At 40.0% G+C, this 23,173-nt stretch overlaps 2 protein-coding genes and 1 long non-coding RNA gene across 3 annotated transcripts in view; 1 reads left to right on the plus strand and 2 right to left on the minus strand.

Annotated features, from left to right (window-relative positions):
- Window positions 1-3,473: 3,473 nt before the first annotated feature.
- On the minus strand, window positions 3,474-10,941 carry mtx2 (metaxin 2). Its single transcript, XM_034681454.1, has 10 exons — window positions 10,777-10,941; window positions 8,410-8,457; window positions 8,258-8,304; window positions 7,750-7,822; window positions 6,663-6,739; window positions 6,461-6,553; window positions 6,305-6,343; window positions 6,097-6,222; window positions 5,909-5,985; window positions 3,474-4,656 (listed from the first exon to the last, which is right to left on the minus strand). The coding sequence occupies exons 1-10, from the start codon at window positions 10,814-10,816 to the stop codon at window positions 4,497-4,499; spliced, it is 780 nt and encodes a 259-aa protein (XP_034537345.1). The 5' UTR covers window positions 10,817-10,941; the 3' UTR covers window positions 3,474-4,496.
- The window catches only part of LOC117811281, a 39,423-nt gene continuing 26,523 nt past the window's right edge, over window positions 10,274-23,173 (plus strand). Inside the window, exons 1-2 of the long non-coding RNA XR_004630968.1 lie at window positions 10,274-10,463; window positions 11,659-11,726. This is a non-coding gene — a long non-coding RNA (uncharacterized LOC117811281). The remainder of the gene's footprint in view (window positions 10,464-11,658; window positions 11,727-23,173) is intronic.
- Window positions 13,250-15,771, minus strand: LOC117811280 (homeobox protein Hox-D4b-like). The gene is made up of 2 exons (XM_034681456.1): window positions 15,328-15,771; window positions 13,250-14,560 (listed from the first exon to the last, which is right to left on the minus strand). The coding sequence occupies exons 1-2, from the start codon at window positions 15,767-15,769 to the stop codon at window positions 14,244-14,246; spliced, it is 759 nt and encodes a 252-aa protein (XP_034537347.1). The 5' UTR covers window positions 15,770-15,771; the 3' UTR covers window positions 13,250-14,243.

Below are 23,173 nucleotides of genomic sequence, written 5' to 3' on the forward strand. Positions count from 1 at the left end.
CTTTTTGCTGAGGCAGAATCTCTTACATCTTTGCGGATCTTGTTCTGTCCATGTGACAAAAAATCTCATCCTGGAGTGCTATTGGCCTATGGGTTTAAGCATGTGCCTCGTCTACAGAGGCTATAGTCCTCATTGCAGCAGTCATAGGCTCAACTCCTGGCCACGACCATTTGCTGCATGTCATCCCCCACTCTCTACTCCCCACATGTTCTGTCTATCTTCAGCTCTCCTATCCAATAAAGGCAAGAAATACAAATAAGAATCTCATCCTGCTTTTTAACATTTCAACGTATCACTTACTAAAATATTTTCTCTATAAATCCCAGGGTTCTGTTAATCATCTCATATTTGTAGTGGTTACAGGCATTAAAACTACAGTACAGACACTGTCAGTCTTGTCAGGGATGCTCCTGTTTGCTTTAGGCTATGATAAGGCATCACTGTTAATGTCAGTCTGTTTCATAACCAGCAACAAACTCCTCACAGGAGCCTTAAACACTTTTTTTCATTTTTTACTTGAACCCGTTTTTTCTACAAGTTGATACTCCTCGAGTAAATGATCTGTGTACTCCTTTAACAAGAGTTTAGAGAGCATGACAAATGTTGCTGTAGTCTCTGAATACTAAAAGCAGAAGCTATGTTGTTGTCAGCTGATGATAAAACTGAAATGGGAGAACCACCAGTCTATGTTGTGTTGGCTTTCTGTCTATAGGTCACCCAGCTTCTTGCGGTCTGTCACCAATCTTTAGTACCATGTTCAATTTGTTTCATTTAGAGTTGTAGAAATCAAAATTGCAAGTTGTCTCTTGCTGATAAGTCTCCTCAGATTTTCTAACTGGAGCTGGGTGATGAGGTTTTCTGTCTTTCACAGGAGAGCAGGATGATGTGGGTGAGGGCTGGGATGGAAAACACCTCCATGATTGAAATAAACTCACACCAACACACACACGTGTTAACAGCATCGTCAACATCTTTAAATGACTCTAGATGATCAATGTTCAAACCATTTCCTTCCAAAACTGATACAGACACATACACCCCAAAAATGACCTTCACTGTTACAGACATTGGCCAAGCTTTTAAAGAACTCAGAGACAAGAGTATGTATGTGTATTTAATCTTGGAGAAGCAAAATTAATATTATATTGACAGTCAATGTGGTGAAAAATGCAGAAGAAGCTACTTCTTCATGAACATGTGCCTTTTTTTTTTGTTTGTTTGCATATGTGTCTGCCTGCTGCCTGACCCCTAACTGTGCAGTGCTCAGACCACTGCAGGTCATCACTCATGATGTCACAGCCCCTGGAAGTTCAGAGGTCACACTCTGAGCTCACAGGAAACCTGGAAGACAGACACTCACCCTGTGAGGGCGATCAGAGGTGATCAAACATTATCATTGAGCTCGTCTGTGACCTGAGGGCAGGAACACACAGCTGTCTGTGAACTCAACTACCCATCAGGCCTAAAAATAGATTTCAAGACGTCTTCTCAAACCCTGAAGCTGTGCAGTTTTTGCCTTTCATTTTGCAGCGTTATCTAAGAAAAAAAAATTGAGATTTCAAGAATGTTTCGGCAAGACATCATTGATGATCTCAAAAACTACTGCTTTTCTGTCTGTGCTGGACTATGGTGATGTTTTATATATGCTCAAAGCTTGCACATTCTTGACACTATATATCATGGAGCTTTGAGGTTTATCACCTGTAGGAGCCAATTCCTTAGTTTAAAGTTATATTTAATAATTGAATTATATTTTGGAAATATCTGTGTGTCTGTGTGTGTGTGGTGTGGCGTGTTCACTAATAGTTGTGATCCCGCAGGTCCGAGTGTTTAAGAGTAAGGTGCTGCAGCCTAGTGGTGTGGCTGACTGAAGGGCTCAGTCTTTAGACCTTGCGGACCTTGAGGACCTTGCAGATAGTCTTTGTTTAAAATCAATCATTGATACAGTTTTTGTTTATGTTTAATTTCTTTGATCACAAATAAAATCCCAATTTATATTTTTGAACCGCATCCTCTGGACATTCCACCTTTTTCTCAAGCAACACAAGCGTCTAGGATAACAGTCAGCCCAGGAGTGATTCACGCACGAAGGGGAAAAACAAAAGGATACCGTGGACACTACATCACCAATTTTAAAACGATGACTCATCACTGTGTGCTGTACTCGAGAGCAGGATGGTCCTCCCTGTCGTCATGCAGGCAAAAACATTGGCATCTTCTTATTTATAAATGCATCCTAGGACTACTTCCCTCTCACCTCCTCGCATATATTGCGCAAAAGAACACAGGAAGTCATAATCTTCGATCTCAGGATCCTTTATTACTATCTGTTCAGAGGGTCAGGACTGAACTTGGGGAAAAGGCCTTCAGGTTTGCTGCTACCTCGACCTGGAATGCCTTACAAAAAGATCTAAAACTGTCTGATATGATATCTTTGAATGCTTTTAAGCGGTCCTTAAATGACTTGGAGGTTGAAGCATCTGTCTGTAGATGTTTTGTTTAAATGTGACATGCTGTTTTTCTGGAGGTATCTGTTGTGTAGCTGTTGTATGCATCTGCTATTTGTATTTATGTCTATTGTAATATTGTAACTCTGTAACTGTGCTGCTGCCTATCTTGGCCAGGACTCTCTTTCAAAGGAGATTTTTTTTATCTCAATGAGCATTTCCTGGTTAAATAAAGGTTATAATAATAATAATAATAATAATAATAATAATAATAATAATAATAATAATAATAAAAAAACTTAGATTTAGAAAACATTCTGGGATAGTGTTATTAGGTGTTTGGAAGATATTCTGTGTTACAAGATCCCCAGAGACCCCCGGATGTAATGACTTGATCCCTAAAGAGGATATCTATCTTTTTTAAATCTTGATTCTTGCCTGCAAAAAGGCTGTTACAAGGAACTGGTTAAAAAGTGATCCTCCAAGTCCAGCACAGTGGTTAGCCATAGTGGAAGAAATATATTCCATGGAAAAACTGACACATTACCTGCGGACTAAAGCACGGACCCATGATCAACGCTGGAATAAATGGACTGATTACCAGAATAAAAAGACAGGTGGTGATACCTGCCATGCAGAAAAGACTTCATAAAACAACAATATATATATTGAGAAGGAGCCCCTTACTATATTCATGTTTGTTTGTGTGTGGTTGGTGTATTTGTTGTGCTTTATGTTTGTCAATATTGGAAAAAAAGCAAATAAAGAGTTAAAAAGCAAGAAAATGAATATAATGAATATTTGGCTGCCCTTGTAGTTGTAATAAGAGGAAATGCCATTTGAACAGTACTGTTATCATTATTTAAAGACCCTACACACAAAAATGCCAAACACAGAATATAATTTCTTGGAAATGTGTTGTGGGACATACAAAAGGAGTTGAAATGTGAGAAAAAGCATTATAAAATGATTTACCAGGCTCTGATTAAAGGTACTTTAAAAACAACCACAGAAACACTCAGCAGATTGAATTTGATGACTTTAATTTGTAGGCACTTTTAATTCACACAAAGAAAAAAAGACAGTGGAAAAACTAAGAATAAGTCACATCCTCTTAATTGTCATTATGTTCATGTGATGGTGGTTTTTGTACAGATGAAAAGCAATTGTAGTTTAACACTACCACAGATTTCTTACAATATCATGGAGTTCCTGAAAGGAAAAAAAAAGGAGAAATAAAAGCGAGCCATTTCACTTCAAACCTAGCTCAAGTGGAGTCGTGCCTTTTGAAAGGCAGCCTTGTCACATAGCAGATAAATCCATTCCCAACCTCTCTGAGAGTCTGAGAGTTTTTAAATGCACCATGATGCAAGTCAGAGTAAACAGTAGTCCTGTGTAGCATATACAAATAACAGAGACACAAGAGTACATAAACAAGCCTGTGCCATCTGTTTTGGAAATCATCCACTCTGCTGAAATGAATCAGTTCATCAATGAAGAGTGGCATTACTAGAACCTATATTTTCATTTAATTCCCATAATGCTAGAAAGAAAAAGGCTCCATGGTCTAATGAGAACTCATTTGATGGCTGCCAGTTCAATAAAACAAGTCAGCAGATCAGACCTACCAGCACATGTGGTTTGTGTTCTTAGAAAACGTTGATTCTATGTTCCGCTAAGTAAAAGCATTTCTCAGCATTCTTAAGAATGATCTTTACTGTGAATTTAGCCTACTTTGATGCCAGTAATGACTGGAATTACAGTACAGAACTTCAGCCCTGCTGTAATTATCTATGTGCAATACGCACATCTAAATTCTAAAAAAAAAAACTTGCCCCATTTGACTCCTATCAGCTGCATGCAACAAAACACACATACAAAGCAAAAAGGAGGTGAAGGACAGCAAGAATCACAAAGGGACAGGCATGGGGAATATAAGCTGTTTTTAGCTTCTCAGAACTACAGAGAGGGAATGAGAGTAGGACGGGCAGAATGTACAGGATGAGAAAATACAGAGGAGGAGAACTTGTTTTGTCTTCTTTTTGTCCTTCACGAGCTCTTGTCTTCAAAGTAGGTCTGTTCAATACGTCTGCAGAAGGACAGCAGGTTACTGTAGCTCTTGATCCTTTCTGCCAGCTCAGTGCTGGTCAGTCTGGTAGTCAGGATGGTGAAGAGGTGACCAAACACCAACGCGTCCAGCTCTGTAGGCCTGCAAAAGAAAAGAGGCACACTTAGAATGTTACTGCTGCAACCAACCCCTGAACTGAAATCACTTTTCAAATGTATTAAACTGGACAGCCAAGTCAAACGTTATTTTTTGTTGTTTGTTTTTTACACGAGCAGCAAGTAAAGCTAAGACATGGACTAACATTTCCTACTTCTGATCATGTTCAGGCGTTTTTCGACCGCAGGTACTTTACCCCGGAACTAGGGACTTTACCCCTGAACTACGTGCGTTTCGACCGGAGGAACCAGGGACTAAATTTAGTTCAGGGGTAGTTAATCTCCCCCTCAAAAGCCCCTGCTTTGGGGGTAGTACTTCTCAAAGGTCCTGGGACTTTCAGCTGAACATAACGGGGTTTGTTGAGTTTACACAGTTGTTGAATGACAGAGGGAGTTCCTGGGAATGCATACTCATTCAGTTTTTTTTTTAAGATTTCAAAGTATTATTTAATTTCATTTTTTTCCTCCATACGTCACTGGCCTGATTTGCACAATCTACCAGGGACTTCAGCCAGCGGTCGAAACATAGACAACAATGGGGGCACATGAACCTTTTAGTTCCAGGGAAAGTAGTTCTGGGTGCTAAAAGACCCTGGAACTCTTGATCGAAATGCACCTTTAGATTCAGTAGCTGGTCAGTAAAGTCCTCCAATAGAAATTCAATGCTCCCTTACATCATAACACTCAACTTGGGAAGACAGGATTGCATAAGAGGGCTCGTTGTGTGTTTCAGATCAATACCTATTAATATGCTATTCAAACATTTTCAGCATATTGATATCTTTTATGCACCCCTATTAATTATCTCCATGCACACTTGCCTACACATCCACAACATTATGCAAAAAATATGGGACTATAATATGTGTTGTGACCTCCTCCATTATGTTACTGTGCTGATAAAATCAAATTTTCATGTAAACAAAAAATATGTATTTAAAGTGTATCACTTACAATTGAAACTGGAACATGGGATGCTTTTTTTTAAGACTTGTTTAAAGCCATTAACACAGGCCATGTCTCAAAAAGAAGTCCTATTTCTACATTATATAGAGGCCACTACATCCTTAAAACCACAAGGTGGTGCTAAAGCTGTTTGATGTTGTAAATGCTTTTTTTTTTTTTTTTGTCTTAGTCAGACTCTCCAGACACTCATATCACTGAAGTACACATGAATACTACCTCGCATTACCATTACTATCAGCTTGTGAGAGACAGACAAACAGAAGGATACTTACTGTTTATTAAAGAAGTATGGTTGGGTTCCTAGCCTCTGAGAGAGAGCCTGGCAGCACTGACTCACATCCTCAAGAACCTGAAACACATCACAAAAAGTTTTCAAGTATGTCAGACAACAAAAAATATAAATAGTTTCTTTGCTAGCATGAAACCAGTTTTCAATCATGAGATGTCAGTGGTCTCTAACCTGCTCCAGAGATTTCCCTCCCCAGCCGACAGCATTCATCTTCCTGCGGACCTCCCACTGCTTCTGATAGGACAGGATGTTACAGAGAGGCCACGAGTACGGACTGCTGTACCTGGGACGGGTGATCTACAGAAAAACAGGTACTTAGAATCTAACACACAACTGCCTAAACTGTTTATTTGATCAATCTTGAGGTAGGTACGCTCACCTCAGCAGCTGTAGCATCATCACACCACTGGATGTACAACTGCAGAGAAGAGAGGGATGCGGATGAAAGGTGTTGAGGTTATTCTCTGAAACAGTGTTATACAGGTTCAGGTGTTTGTGTCGTTTCCTGGCAGTGTTTATTTGTGAGTGTGTGTACCTCTGCAGTTAGCAGCATGTTGTTGACTAGCTCCATGTACGCTTTCATCTCAGCTCGTTGAACATCATCTAAGCCATCGCTCAAAGAATGACCCTGAGAAACAAAGGATGGTCAAAATTATTTTACTTTTCATCTTTGATTTAAAAAAAACTAAATCTCACTAATATATAGAAGCTCTGCCTCTGATACGTGTGGTACACACCTTAGCTTTGGTGAATTGCACAATTGGTCCCAGTTCTGACACAACCTGGTTACCTACATGGATGAAGGGAATCTTACCTACAGAGACAAAAACACACCAATACATAGAGAGAGAGGAAGAACACCACAGATCTTTACTGTCACTTTTAAAGGAACAACCCCCACATCTATAAGAATTAAACCCAGAGCTCCGCAGTGAGGTACCTAGAGTCATTTAAAGCCTTTTTTGAATAATAATGGTAAATGTCTGATCAGAGACGATCTGATTTGCTGTCAATTTTAGAGCCAGCTACAGTACAGAGATACTGAGTGTTTATCCTTCGTGTAATGTACAGCCAGTAAGAACCAAGTAGACTAAAGGCGTTTTTCGACCGCAGGAACTTTACCCCGGAACTAGGGACTTTACCCCTGAACTACGTGCGTTTCGACCAGAGGAACCAGGGTCTAAATTTAGTCCAGGGGTAGATAATCTCCCCCCTGAAAAGCCCCTGCTGGGGGGGGTAGTACTTTTCAAAGGTCCTGGGACTTTTGGTTGAACGTAACTGTGTGTGGAGTTTACACAGTTGTTGAAACACAGAAGGAGTTCCTGGGAATGCATACTAGTTTAGTTTTTTATTAAGATTTCAAAATATCATTTAACATTTTTTTTTCCTCCATACATCACTGGCCTGATTTGCACAATCTACCCGGGACTTCAGCCCGCGGTCGAAATGCAGACAACAATGGGGGCACAGGAACCTTTTAGTTCCAGGGAAAGTAGTTCTGGGGGCTAAAAGACCCCTCGAACTCTTGGTCGAAATGCACCTTAAGAAACTGTGTTCCAACTGCTGGTTGTACATGTGGACAGTAAGTACTTTTTTATAAATGTTCTTTTAGCCTCATAACAAGATTATGGTGTGCGGAATGAGTCAAACACTTAAAAACAGCAGTTGGATACACAATATTAGATTTGCAAAGGCTTATAATGAGAAATGTAAAATGAATATCCTTGACATGTTACATAAGATACATGCATGCTGATATTCAAACTGTGTATTTTTACCACAAGAGGGCAGTAAATTAACCTCAGCAGCAGAACATGTGCTTACCAGAAGGTGACATGTATTCAGCATTAGCTCTGCAAACCACCTGTACAGGTAGACCGCACATCCTGAGGTAGGCCTGCCATAGTGAGAAAAAACAAACAAGGTTTGTGCTGAATTATCAACAAATAAGAGACATAAGAAAAAATAAATAAAAATGGATCTATATATATTGAAAGCAATCTATTAAATAATGTTCCAATTCACAGATGGATGTTGCATACAAAACTGGAGCCTGCACTGAAGTCAATTCTAAATATGGCAAGGTATCCAACTGAAAGAAGCTACATTTCTTGGTGAAGGTGAAATGCTTGACAAAATGGCATCATATCAAAAAACGAAAGAGTTTCACATTTTAACAGATGTCACATATTCATACTGTTGGGTTTTTTTTTTTTCAGGGTAATCAAATATAATGATGCAGGTTTAATCATTGAACTGTTTGGGAATCAAATTTAAATTGTGATAAATGTTGTTACGCCAACATAGATTTTTGTAAACAGACAAACATTACCTGAACAGCAAGAGATGAGGCACAGTCTGAGAGCAGGATCTGATCCTCTGTTAAAAAAAATAATAATAAAAATAAAAAAATGAATTCAGTGTAAAGTACAACAAAAACCATACTGCAGTCCAGTTTTCGTCCATGTCAGATCAGTGACTTACCCTTCAGTGGCTGGTACAAGGTTGCAGTTTCAGGCCAAGGTTCAGCAGCTGTCAATGTCAAATAAAGACCCACAAATTCAAATTTAATAAACTGGCTTCACAAAATAAAGTAAAGTTTATGTTGCTTGAAGACCTAAAAAGTAAACATGCTTCTCTTACTTGCACAAAAAACTAGTAACTAAATTAAGGCTGTTAGCTTAATCTAGATGTACACTAACAGACACACCAATACAGCATTTCACCATGTTCATGTCCTTGCCCCTTAAATGGAAGAACCCCATTCCACTGGAAATGAGTGTCAACATGTGCAATGGACAACTGTTGTTTAAACCCTCTATAACTTTGAGTTAAGTTATTTGCAACAGGGTTTTTTATCAAAGGTCAATGCACCATTCAGTACCTGATACATGGCGCACGATAGCATAACATCATGCAAAGCAATTCTGCAAAAACTGCTGAACAATCATTTAAAGGCGCATCATCTCATATGAATAACATAAGGATCCAAAATGCCCTTGACAGGTGAAGTAAAGAATCGATGTCATGAGCGCCACCTTTAGGGGTCCTGAAGTAGGGCCATGGTGAGCCAAACGGAAGGGAAAGTTGTTTAAAATTCATTTTCGACTTACAATAAAAGTATATGTATTTGGCGCCATATTGGAAATGCTGAACACAACTTAACCTCACCCGAGCTAGTGTGAGGTAAAAAGGCAGGCCTTTAGCCTTTTCGCTAACAGCTAAAGGGAGTCAGTCTGTCAATCAAGTCAGCCATGGTCTTATTTGGGCAGAATTCATTAGTTTAATACCTTAAAAAAGACCAAAAAATTCACCCCTACAGTGTGTGCGGACAGAGAAATGAGCAACTCAGACCAAATCTCAAGCGAAAGCTTGTTGAAGTGCTGTTTTTACCAATTCTGCACAGGCTACATATTAAGACTAAGACCCGAGGTTGCCATTTGGTGAAAACGTCCTTGAGCTCCATACAACCTTTGTAGAATTGACAGTTAACGGTAGGTAACTTTGTACAATTTCAATGGAGTTCTACTCAGTAACTTTGAGCTCACTGCTTCCTCTGATAGCTGGAAGTCATACTAAGCTAAGTAAAAAGTAATTACAGTTGCAATAATGTCCCCAGCCCACGAGTGGAAGCACCGAGCAGACCAGTGCCGACCAGCCCTCAAAATTGAGCAGAAAAAAGGGGGCATTCGTCAATTAGAGGGTCTCACACTTATTTAAACAGTCTATCGTCTACCATCAATGGTTGAATTTGATGTAATATCATAGACTGTATAAAATATGGACGTAGGATCAGTGACGTCACCCATCTGTTTCTGAAGCGCTGTTTTGAGGCCAATCGGCAGCGACAGCCATGTTGCTGCTGTCGAGCGATTGTGACATAAAGAGGCGGGCTTTGAGCCTCCTAGCCAACAGCTACAGTGTTCCCGCCTGTCAATCAAGTCAGCAGTGCCTCTCTTGGGAAGACTCGTAATCTCAATATCTACGAAAATTCCCGCGTTAGAAAAAAATTCATCCCCCGTACAGTGTGTCCCGATCGAGAAATGAGCTATCCAGACTACTCTCGTCTTTTGTACCAGGCTGTTAACATGTTTATTTCTGCTGTAAAGGTTGTCTTTTATGAATTGGTGTGTATCTGGTTTCCTGTACTTCCAGAGCCAGCCTCAAGTGGATCCTCAATGAACTGCAGTTTTTAGCACTTCCGCATTGGACTCATATTTTTAGACCAGAGGTTGCCGCTTGGCTGGAAGTGATACTAAGCTAATAATAAGTACTAAGTCGGTTGCAATAACGCTCCAGTCCACGAGTGGCAGCACCGAGCAGACCAGTACCGACCAGCCCTCAAAATTGCGCGAAAAGGAGGTATTCGTCACTGAGGGTCTCACGCTTATTTATTCAGTCTACCGTCTCACGTCGATGGTTGAATTTGATGTAATATTAGCATATTTCATGACAGTGGAACCCAACACGTAGCTGAGCCTGACAACGACGTGAACCGGCCTGAAATGTCCTCACTTGAATGTGCATTCGTCTCATTGGTGTGTATTATTTACAGTAATCAGAGTAAACAACTTAACTTGCACTATATTCCCATATTTCGCTCTACACCTGGTTAGCAGTCTAGGGCACACCTTGTGTGAGGGCTAGTCTAGCCAAGCTAGTCATTGCATAGGAAAACATGGACAAGGACAATCATATACCATAAAACTCCAACAGCCCTGCTACATTTAATAGTCATGGTCACTTACTTAAGCAAAGACACGTCCAGATATGTTGCATTAATACAAACGTTAGCTGGCTACAGTTAGCTAAAACACATAACAGCAGCTGGGGACAAAGTCAACACATTACCTGCCATCTGCGACACAAAAGCCTCTGCCGCAAGAGACATTATGATGCTTTTAAAATCCTAATCGCTAAACGATGAATATTTTGTGAAACGAGGGCAATTCCTCTGCATACAAGTTAAAAGGGCAAGCGCTTGTTCTGCAGTCATCGACCGGTCCGTCCGCAATTGGTGTCCGTCAATTGGAAATGTAGCTCTGGACTTTTGTTCCGCTTTAGAATCCCGTATAATATATAAGTCAGATGTGTACCATAGATTTTATTGTGATCATAGTTTGTGATTTTTCTAAAACGTTGTGCACAGGGTTAAGAGAAAGGCGGAGCATACCTTGGTGGGGTCTATCACAGTGTTGGTAGTTTGACGAGTAACCCTTTTGACTGGTGATTTCTCTACTGCCAGCGTTGACAGAGAGGTTACAAAATATTTTTTGACACGTCTTCACAAACCAAACTTGGCATATATATCTTATAAGTATTTTTTTCTTTTTTTACATTACACTGAATGTAAATAATAATAAATGTTCTGTTTTCATTAGCTTTAATATGGCAACCAAAGACTCCTTTGGCCAAAAGTCTCCTGTTAACAGGGTCAATAGTGATACCGAAACATCTGGGATGAGAGTAGCTTTAAAAATGCTTTTCCTTCTGCGTTGACACGGTCCCAACAAACAAAGATATGGAAACAGATTTCGGTAATGTTGGTTTGTATGATGCACAGCCTACCTTTGCTCTGTTGTTTAATTGTCAAAATCAACCAATGTTTGCTTAAGCATTGAGACTAGTCTTATGAAGAATATATAACAGTCTGTCTTGTTTCCCAAAGTTAAATCACAATGATCTGGTCTCAGCGTGAAAGAGATAATGCGTCTTTCTTCAACTCTCTCACAGACTGCAGTACCTCATGGAGCCAGCCGGGGTCGTCCTTGCTTCACCACAGTCGGGCTGCAGAAAGGCAGGTTCGTGTGATATATAGACACTGCACTCATACGTCCACTATGCACTGTCTCCTCGGACATTTCAAGATAAGATTACAAAACACTGTACAGTACACAGGATTAAATAACGAAGGGGACTTTATATGTTGTTTAATTCAAGAAATTACATCGGTGTATAACACTTGCACAAAACTTAAATGCAGCTATCTTCGATTTTAATATTTTTCGGACATTTCAATGTGAACAAAATATCCATAAAGTAAATGGGTATATAAACACAGGCTTAATTCAGTTTTGAAATGGTCGACTAAATTTTCCAAAGTGGACCAAAACTACCCCACGGGTTATTGAAACTGTTGGGAATTTCGAACCTCCAATTCAATTTGCCTGATAGTGAATGTTTTGGCTTTTTTTTGGTCTGACTTAACGGCTCTGAGGTGGATCTCCAGCACGTGATAGATATTACATGTCAGCCCCTTCCTGCACATTTAACCGCGTCTCGAACGGAAGCCACTGATTATTGCCTCCCATTTCCTTTACATACCACCATTATAGCACAAGCACACACATATACACACGCGCACGAGCACCAAGACAGAGAAAAATGATTTCGTTCACCTTAAGTAGCCCATGTCGTCCATACGCCGTGCGTAAACAGTGCGTAAAAACGCATGCGTTCCTCCAAATTATGCCTTAAACCAGGGGATGCCAAAAGCTAGTGTGTTTTTTTTTTTTTATCTCAAACTAACAAGCATCTTAATGAAGTTCATATTTTTCCTAACAACCTATATTTTTGAGAAACGTTCTTTTATAAATACTCTAACAAACCACCCCATCATTCTTGTGAATATTTCCACACCAGCATCTTTGACTAATATATCTTTGTTTTGGCTCATAACAGTAAACTGTGGCTCCAATGACTGAATGTCAGGGGTCACTGTATCCTGCGAATATTTTTGAGCATATTTTTAATCCCCCAACGGGAAAAACAATTCCACAGTAACGCATTTCTTTTGAAATATCGCGGACGAGGTAGGCTATTCGTCTTTCACTATACGTTAAATTGTGATCAAAAATTGGCCTGTTGGTTATGAATATCATGGGCTGAAGATGACAATTGTGAATTTGTTTTCCAGCCATCAGTTATTCCGGCTATGTAATATTTCTGCGCCACATCTGGAGTTCGCCTCTCACCAACCCGTCACCCTCAAACATAAAGCAATCTTTCCTCCACTTAAGGAGCACACGGACATAGTGTGTTTGTGTGTGTGTGTGTGTGTGTGTGTGTGTGTGTGTGTGTGTGTGTGTGTGTCTGCGTGTGTGTCTGCGTGTGTGTCTGCGTGTGTGTCTGCGTGTGTCAGTGAGTGTGTGTTTGTGTAAAGAAAATATGCGCACTTTTAGAGTTTGAAACATTTATTTTTCATCATCTAAGTATTAAAACATTTCACATATAAAATCCTTACACAAGAGTTCTTTCTCTTATTTCTCTTTCTTTTGTCTTTTCTTTTTTTTTTGAAAAATTTAAACATACAAAACCGAACAGAGATGATGCTTGCTACAAAGATCAAAATATGTTTCTAAATAATACAAATAGAAATAAGTACTGCGTAGGCCTATAGGCTGTATAACAGAAATCAATAGCATATTAAACTGGAATCAAAGAGAGCGTGTAATAAAAAATGCGATACTGTTTCTGAGAGGATTTATTTCAAAACACCTCGATGCTTCATCAAACAATATACGTTTTAAAAAGTTCTGTCTGTTTCAACCCTGTAGCCCTGAGAAAATATGGTGGATATAGAGTCCTCATCGTGCATTAAAAACTGTACCTCCGATTTTGGCTTTATTTTCCAAGCGTACAGAAGTGTGACGTTCAGTCCACCATAAACAGGATACATTCGCTCGTAAAAAAAAATCTGCACAGTATGGCTACTTATCCTACTTAATATGCATGGTTTTTGGATGTAGCTTCATAGGTACAAAAAAATGCTACAACATTATTTTCCGTAACTGTTATATGGGTTAGACTCTAAACAATTTGGTTTATGGTTTTTGCCCCTTTAAGCGCCAGTTTGGAAACATTTTGGTAATGTGCATATTCATAAGTTAGGCTATTTTACCCTCTAGGTAGCTATTAATAAACCCTGTATTGTGTTTACCCTGTAGAAATTAAAAACCCTGTTTTCTCCAAAGACATGAGATCCCCCACTCACCGTAGATGCAACTTGCCAACTCGGCAACAAAGCGCATTCATTATCGGAGGTTAAAAAAAATGTACCTCCCTAATCTCACTTTGGGGATATGGGACCCAAAAACAGTCAGGCCTATTAATGATTTAAATATTGAACTAAATTGTATGCAATACAATACAAAGTAAAATACATGAACACATTTATAAAACAATTCGGCCTGTCAATGGAGATCCCGTAATTTTAAAGTAGTTCATGAATGTTACAGTTCGCTGTAGCCACCCCGAATCTGTTTTGGAGAATGAAGGTGCAAACATGGCGGCCGGACTGTGCTCCCACCATCATTTGCTCACACGGTTATCACCGCCTTCACGTTACTGCTGCTGCTGTCACTGCTGCTGCTGCTGTTGTTGTCCGTCGTTTTCTTGTTTTTGTTTTTGCCTTTGGTGTTTGGTAGCTTGTTGTCTTTCTTCCAGCGCATGCGCCGGTTCTGAAACCAAACCTTCACCTGGCGCTCGGACAGGACGAGCGTGTGAGCCACCTCGACGCGGCGGCGGCGCGTCAGGTAGCGGCTGAAGTGGAACTCCTTCTCGAGCTCCAGAACCTGCTGGCGCGTGTAGGCCGTCCGTAGTCGCTTAGGTTCCGGGCCCACGTGGTTCGGATTTACTGTAGAAAACATGACATGAAGTGGGGGTGAAATTAGAGAGTTTATTTATCCATTTATTTATTTTTGTTTAATCCGCATTTAATTACAGCCTTCTATTTTTATTTATAAAAGGCTACTTCTAGTTTGGATCATTTTTGATCCATGGTAAAGACCTATTTTTATTATGGCAGGCCGATGCACATCATACCTAGGTTTACAAAATTAAGCTAAAGCGAATTCAAGTAGCCTGCAGGTTTGTTTAAATCTTATCTAAATCTTAATTAATATTGCAGCACTGATTATTATTAGACGATTGTTAGTGCTGCTGTCCATTTGCTGATGACCAGGAAGACGTCCAAGAAACGATTTTTACTCTTAACCTGCAGATTTTTGTTCAGCCACAGCCTTGCACACCAAAGCGCGCGCACACATACACACACAGACACGCTTACACACACATACACCCACCCACACACACACACACACACACCCACAAACACACACCACACACACACAAGCCGTGGCAGGGCAATAAAACTTTATAGGGGTTGTAATTCTCCCTGACTCTCACTAAGATCATAAATAACTCGACAACACAAAAAACGATGCTCACAAATGGACAGAAAGAAAGAAAGAAAGAAAGAAAGAAAGAAAGAAAGAAAGAAAGAGTGTGACTGGCAGACGTGAAACATAAACATTGGAATCAGGGGAACTAAAATCATGGATAAATGAAATGGAGGAGACGTGATTTGGAGTTAGAGGGATTTAAATCTTCTAGCCTTCTCACCTTGAGCGATGTGCAATTTCTTCATCCACGGGTAGACAACAATAGGCGGCTTGTCTTTCCCTTGGCAGGCCGTCTTCCTCTGCACCTGAGCGGGCTTGGCGCAGGTCATCCAGGCCTGGCACTGCAGGTCACCCACGGGGAATCTCTGCTTACTGGTTGCTTCTGTGTCCCTGTCCCTGTAACCGGGGTAGGGCGCACCTTGGTGCTGCGACTGCTCCTCTCCATCCTCCCTTTGGTGCCCCTGCAAAGAGTGTTGATAGCCGGTTTGTTGTGCTGTGTATGGAGGCGGTGGGGGCTGTACGGACTGATAGCCCCCTCCATAAGTACCACTGTCCTGAGGGTTGTTGTAATACCCCCCTTGGTCACTAAAATTACTGTAATCTTCTTCACATGGTGGGAACTGCGGCTCAGCATATTTACAGCTCACCACGTAGGACTCCATGATTGATTTATAGCGAGGCTGGTAGGAGAATACTAATTTTTCTTTCTCTCCCCTCTCTCTGTCTCTTTTTCCCCCTCTGGCATCAAGCCATCCTGCGGCTGTCAAATAGACAGACTGCCACGCGGGTCACGTGACCCTGCGGACAGCCAATGAGAGGCGGTACTTTGGGTTGTTTATGTCCGACGTAATGGGATAATTTAGAGGGAAAAAATGTTCATCATGGGGCTAATGAAGTTTTGCTGGCGTGGAAAAATGGTCAAGAATAGATAATTGTTGACTTAAGACCAAGGTGTAAAATCCTCTAAGTCTACTCCGTGGAGTCCAATTATTCCAAAATATAAAGAGGTAAAAGAGATAAATCAGTTGTAGGCTAAGCACAAGGCTATGATATTTTTATTTATTTATTTATATCTATCTATCTATCTATCTATCTATCTATCTATCTATCTATCTATCTATCTATCTATCTATCTATCTATCTATCTTCATCACTCCCTCTCCCCACCCCCTCCCACACACAGCACCTATTGAAAACGCACCGTGGACTGTAGATTTATGACTTTTGGCTGAATGACTTTTACCCCCACACAGATGGCCTGAGCTGAAAAATTAATCTAGCCCATATTGAGCGATGGCTCGGTCCATATTTGGCCTTGTGTGGCGCGGGTCAAAAGGATGGACAACAAAACATGGCCGGTCAGAAAGGGCCTCCATTAAAGAGAATGGGATAAAAGGGCTCAGACAGTGACTAGTAGTTGGCTTTGTTTTGCCGAGGGGTCAGCTCGAGGTGTCCCGTTCACCACCACCATCACCAAGTCGGCTTTTTAAAAGAGGAGAGAGAGAAAAAAAAAATGCATCACTCGGTTTTAAAAAATGTTGCCAAATCAAGCTGAGGGTCAGGAAATGCGACAGGGTTGAATAATGAAGGCAAATTACGAAAATCGTGACGGAGATGAGTGAGAATATGCTAAACTGAACCCCCACACGATGAATAAGCTTTAATGAAGATGCTTTTATTCTGAAGGCAGCGCATAGAGGGTGAACTCGTTGTATCCAAAATAGTAAACCACAAACGCTAGAATCGTGTAATAGTTATCCCTGTAGATTTCATGAGGATTAGTCTATTGGCTGCCCTCTAAGTATGCTGAATGTCTGATGCTCAGCCAAAACCTCTTAAGTGTGTCCTGTTATGTCACTTCTGCCTAATATAATAGTAATAATAAAGAGAAAGAGGGGGGAAAAGTTTTTGCTCTGCTGCTTCAGGCATTGGAGGAACTCATGCAGAGGATGTAATGGGTTTTAAGATTTTAAGCATGGCTGACTAAAGGTTATATGTGCTTAATCTATCTGATCTAGTGACTCATTTGTGCAGAATGGCTCATAATAAATGCATGAAAATGACTGAAAAGCTGCCAGATAGGCAATAAAATGGCTAAATCTCGACTTTTTATGACAGTTTTCACATTTTTCTCCATGGTTTCATGGCCAGTGGTAGACTAGTATCATCACAGGTATTTTAAAATGAAACACAGGAGGTGATTGAGTCTCTTGCTTGAACAGCTTCAACTGAAATGCAATTGAGTTAAGTACTAAACTATACTCTGCAATAGGAAGTGTTAATACACGATTCAGCAGATTAATCTGGAGGAAAAAGTCAACCATTTCATTGCAAAGGAGAATTTTGAGCTAAACCAGTCAGATAAGTCATTTCTGACATTTTGTATCATAAGACAGGGCATTAATCAATACATTTCCCCAACAACTTCATAAGGGTAGTAAACCATGAAATAACCAGCAACTTCATCAGCATTTGATGTAAACTCTAATCAGTTTATTGTGTTTCCATGTTTCCTTTTTCCTGTGTGTTAGCTTTGTGCTGCAATCACAATCCTGTTTGTGATTTCTTAATCAAGACTCAACTGAGCAGATCTTATTGCTACCAGGAAATTAGATCCAGAGGAGTAATCACATCGTATAACCATCTAACTCAATTATGGACGCAGACATTAAGGGATGACCTGACTTTCCCATCGCCTTGTTGAAGCTGCTATAGGTGTATGTTAACATGCTATAGGTAAAATAGAAATTAAAGTAGAGAGCAAAAAGCACAGAAAAACAGTCATTAGTTTGCACCCCCTCCTTTTGGATTTTGATGGACGGTTAGTCATCGCCCATAGACTCCCCTAGAACCCAATCTGTGATTGAGGCAGCTCCACACACATTCGGTTCTACAGGGTATGTATAGGCGAAGGTTTACTCCATGGACGGCTGCTGATGACTTTTTTTTTATTTTTCTAGCTGACAGGGAATTGAACAGTTGTATTTATAACTCTACTTCAGAATCGTTACAACAAAACACCTTTTACACGTCCCGTATTTATTTTTAAAAAGATGTGCATGTTTTTGTTGTTTGACATATCATTCTCATCGTGCCATTTATTAAAACAGAAGTGCTGTCGATTGTAGGTTCTTCACACACCACATGAAAACTGATACACAAGTGTTATAAGCAAGCAAAGGCATCACTTTCAGAATTAACAGTGAACAAGATATACTGTCTGAATCAGCATAAATCTGACATGTAGCACAGTTGGAGATTGATTTAGTGTGCAAAATAGCTGGAGCTGGTTTTGTGCTAGAAAGGGAGCTTAAACGCACAGGTTGTAACAAGTGAAGCTCAAATGAAAGAAAAAGCATTTATGATAAGCAACAACATACAAATTTAAGAAGTCGATACACCTAATAAACAGAGTCATCCTTTGAAGCCATAGTCATATTGGTTTGCTGTAATTAAAGTACACCACAGTGTAAGAAACAATTTAAAATGTTTTATTGATTTTGAATGCTATCTGTTATTAAACATCTATAGCTCAGCACTTCAGTAGCATTTTTAATTAGTATGTGTGAACTTGGTGACAGAGCACCTTCAATAAGTGCCAAACTCTTCGTCTATGTCTACTTGCTTGCACTGGATTAACAGAATGCCAGTAGTTTAAATGTAAACGTAATTTTGTGAATTGCAAGCTGGTGATTGGCTGCATGGGCCATAAACCTGAATATTGTTTATCATCTGGTTGGATAATCTTTTCATATTTTGCCATCCAGATCTTTTTAGATCAACCAGGAAACAATCTGTGATTCAGCAGCTGTTTGTCCTCCCTCTGTCACACTTTCACAGCAGCCACACAGGTTTTTAGAGTAGAAGAATAGTTGTTGGTTATCTGCCAAAGTGGACCAACAGACAACCAGCATTTTCGGAAGCCACCAGCTGCTGCACAAACATGAACAGAATTGGGATGGTGACTTAATGCCAATACTCAACCTTGACCTGGACGTCCAGATTGAAGCAAAATATAAGATCTAAATTGCTGAGAAGGCAAAGTCTAAATTTCACATTTATATCCTGCTGAATCACAGATAAGATGGTCTGCAGTTGCTTCTGATGCTTAAAATTCACAGTAAACAGTAAAGTAAAGCATCAAAGGCAATAGATGCTTCAGTGTAAAATTTGATTTGGCCATCTGCAATGACAGGCCATTTTCCCATTATGACTAATGAAATAGCCATTATAGTTGTTGATCTTGTTGTTGTCACTGAGTGCTATATTTTCTTGAGTACATATTAAATAAAAGGTAAAATATATTGATTCTTTTTCTTCTCTATCCATCACTGTCCATGCTTCACTGGAGGCAAAATTATCCTCTTTTTCCATCCCCACAATACAAGTCTTTATTCATGCTCAGTAATCTATTATGACATGTACATGCAACATCTGCACACATGATATAAGAGGTGTTGTGTATTTACTGTAAGCCTTGGCCACAGGGGTTTTCAGTTTCCAGTTCTTGCCTCAGGCCATTTTCTGTGTTCTGGCAGGGACTCATTTGTGCTGTTTATGTTTCCTAAATTCCCATGGCCTGCCTGAATGAAGAGCTGGTGAAAACCCTGCTCTGAACCATTTGTTGCTGAAGCAAAAAGCGTGGTTTGCACGTTTGGAGTGAGAAAGACAGCAAAACTTTAGGTAAAGGAAGATTAGTTTCATATTAAACAGTGGGAAAGGTCAACACAAAAGAGTCTAAAATGTGAGATAAATGCAAAGGGATTTGGTTGAGTAATGACACTTTAGAGCTATCTGCTGATGTATAAACTGTCAAACACCTATTCATTTCAGGACTATTAATCCATGCCTCAGCTAAAAAGGACTTTGACCTAAAACTTTCATTTCTCACGTGTATTCTAGGCTAACCTCACGCGCTGAATAGGGGGCTGAAGACTGGAATCATTAGCTTACACCTTCTGAATAGCTCTGAACTTTGGTGGACTCTTTTTAGAGGCAACAACAACAACAGAGTGATGCTCTGCTTTTTGAAAAGAAAGAGCATTCTTCTTTAAGAATGTAGCCTAGCTGCTGTCAGGTCGCACGAGGGTCAATCAGAATCGTTGACCGCTGGTTCACCGTTTCATTAGTCCTCGCGCTGGACAGGGCCACGCAGGGGCTCGAGCAGGGGACCACGCAGAGTTCAAGCGGCCTGCGGGAGTCGCGAGCCCATTGTTTCGCGCGGTTTCTTGCTCTGTATTGATTATTGTTGTGTAAAAGCAAACGCTGAAAAAACGAATGAAAATGAAATCCATTATCAAATGTAATAATTAGCTTTTCTTACTATTTGATACGACTAACAGTAAATTAATTACCCCCTCCCCTGCTACATCCTTCACTCAAGCCATAACTGCTCGTGCATCAATTGACACGTTATAGCCATAGTGACCGAATGTCCCTGTGCTTTTCACATGTATACCTTTGACAGCCATTAGCCATATCCATTTCTAAATTTCTGATTATTTAAGCGGCATTTTTTGTATTTAAAATGCAAATGTTAATGTCGAATTTATAGTTTTGCAAAGGCTTTCGACCCTCGAGTATCTCAGCCAACAAAATCACAAGAAGCCATACTTCGCTATACTATATAACAAGCTTCTCTGGTGCATTTTAGACAAACAGTTGAATAAATTCAGCTCTCATCCAGAGATCTCTCTCTCCCTCTCTGTGTCATATAAAGCCATTCAAATTGGGCTTTTCTTTCGGGGTCGTTTCACTTTTTCATCTTAGACAGGCTGACCGCTGACTCACCCCTCCGCCCCCGGCCCTCTGTCGGGTCAAAGCCGAGCTGAGAGCAGCTCTAACCCGGTTTAGACATTAACTGCGACCTCAAGCCCTCCGTGCACCGTCTCTGACTGACCAGCGCGAGCGAGCAGAAGCCGAAAATCTCAGAGCGAAAATCGATTGATGAGAGCATCCTAATAAGACTGTATCACAAATGGCTTACTGCGTTAACAGCATTTTAGTGCGCTTTAGCCTGTGTTGTATTTGCAAGACCTGCCCTAACAGAAACATTTTTGAATTAAAAAATGACCACATTTGAATCATAGCCTAGTTTATGTGTAAATTATCTTAAACAAAAATAATTGTGCAAAACCCATCGCATCTTACGTTATACTTATTTATTCTGGGAAACGCTATGAGTTTTGCAAAAAGTTTTAATCCTAACCCTAACGAAATAGTTTTGAGCGTTCAATAAAGCTAATTTCCATTATATTTTGGGCTTCAAAGAAATATCTAAAAAAAAAAAGAAATATTAAATGAAAAGCAGATTCTTCTGCAAGTCACCAATTAAATCTATCTTTATTAATCGTTATTTGTCAGTTAAAACAACTTAGCAGGTTTGCAGAAAATATCTTGATCCTCATCATATGCTGCCAGTATAAATATGTTATTGTTGGCTAAGAAATAAAATTAAAAACAACGAATCAAGCCAGATCTGTGTATAATTTCAGTCGTCAAAGTCGCGTTTTTTTCAGTGCAGAGACAGTTTGCAATGAGAGGGTTGCACAACTGTGGACGGGGTTTTTAAAAGTTTGTGAAGCATTATATAGCGGTTGTAGTTCATTTTAGGGTTTCTTATGCTATTATAGAAAATAGTCTCATGTCATGAATTCGATTGTCTGCAGCCTGCAGAGGAAGTACAAATAGTCGTAAAATTTTACATCAAGAGGAAGTGCTATAACTCCTGATAACTGTGTTTACATACAGTTCAGATCCACTATTATAATCTACGAGCTGGATATGAAATTATTTGGAATGTGGCAGATACATGAGCTTACAATGCTTGAGAGAAAACTTGTAATTCTCCTCCAGAAAAGGAAAAAATAATAGTATGTTGTACAGCCTCGTCTCAATGTCCCGTTATTCACCCAAGTATCCTATTTGAAAGCGATATTTCTGTTATTTTTCAATGCGTCTTTAAACGAGGATGGGGCTTTAAATGCGGATTTGGATCCAAGACAACCAAAATCTCATAATCCTGAAAGTAGCTACATGATACAGGCTACTGTATGCCCCCTTGAGAGCACATGCCGAATTCTTGAACACATACACAGACAGACAAGCAAACACTCCGTTTCATGTGAAAAACGTCCTATATCCTACAACAAGAAAAAGGAGACGGTTCATAAGTGCTTTGAAAAAAAACACGATTATTAAATATTTTTCTTCTCTGACGAATGTAGTCCTGATGCAGCAGGTTTAGAGATCACCACTCTGACTTGAAATATCATGATACTATTTAAAGATTAAACACCTTCAAATTTCTAAAGTGAACCACTGATGCGCATTGATTTCAACAAGAAGAATATAAAATTTAATTCCTAAATCTCCAAGAGGGTGTGTGCTCTTCCAGCCAAATTCTTAATCCATATAGCGAGAAAAAGAGATTATTTGTTGGGGTACAGGTGGATTTCTGGTAAAAGAGCCCTAGGGTGCTGCCCGGACCTATTTGCTTTAATCCAGGGAACACCCCCCACCACTAGCACCAGTTGCCCCCCTGCCCCTTACAGTCATAACTTCATAACCGTGCCAAATATGAAATCAAGTTACACTTACTTGTTCTGCTGTGATCTCGCGTTAAAACACGATCGTTCGTTACTGTAAAATCCCGTCAGAGCGGATCAGAACAGATTATCGGAACCTCTTTTTGGTCTATGTTGTTTCTCTGCGCCACACAAAGAGCATTCTGTTGATTTCGGACAAATATCGGCTACCAATCCCATCTGGCCGCCTGTCGGCTATTCTCTCTGAGTTATATTTTGGGGCTTGTCAAACCGCGGGCAATAAAACACACTTTATTACCGTCACGTGCTCCGTTTTTTTTTTTTGCTGCTCCCACGCGGGTTCATAAATTATTAGGCCTTGCACTGTGAACCACTTTATTCGATAATGGCGCCAAAGGAAGAAAAAAAAACCTTTAATCACTGCGCTTTTTTTCTCCTGGAGATGAGATTGAAAATGTCCGTTCTGGGGTTATTTTCTCAACATGGTTGCAGTGAATTCATTTCTTCTGTTTGACAAAT

The sequence above is a fragment of the Notolabrus celidotus genome, chromosome 4 (assembly GCF_009762535.1).
Source record: "Notolabrus celidotus isolate fNotCel1 chromosome 4, fNotCel1.pri, whole genome shotgun sequence".
NCBI lineage: Eukaryota > Metazoa > Chordata > Actinopteri > Labriformes > Labridae > Notolabrus > Notolabrus celidotus.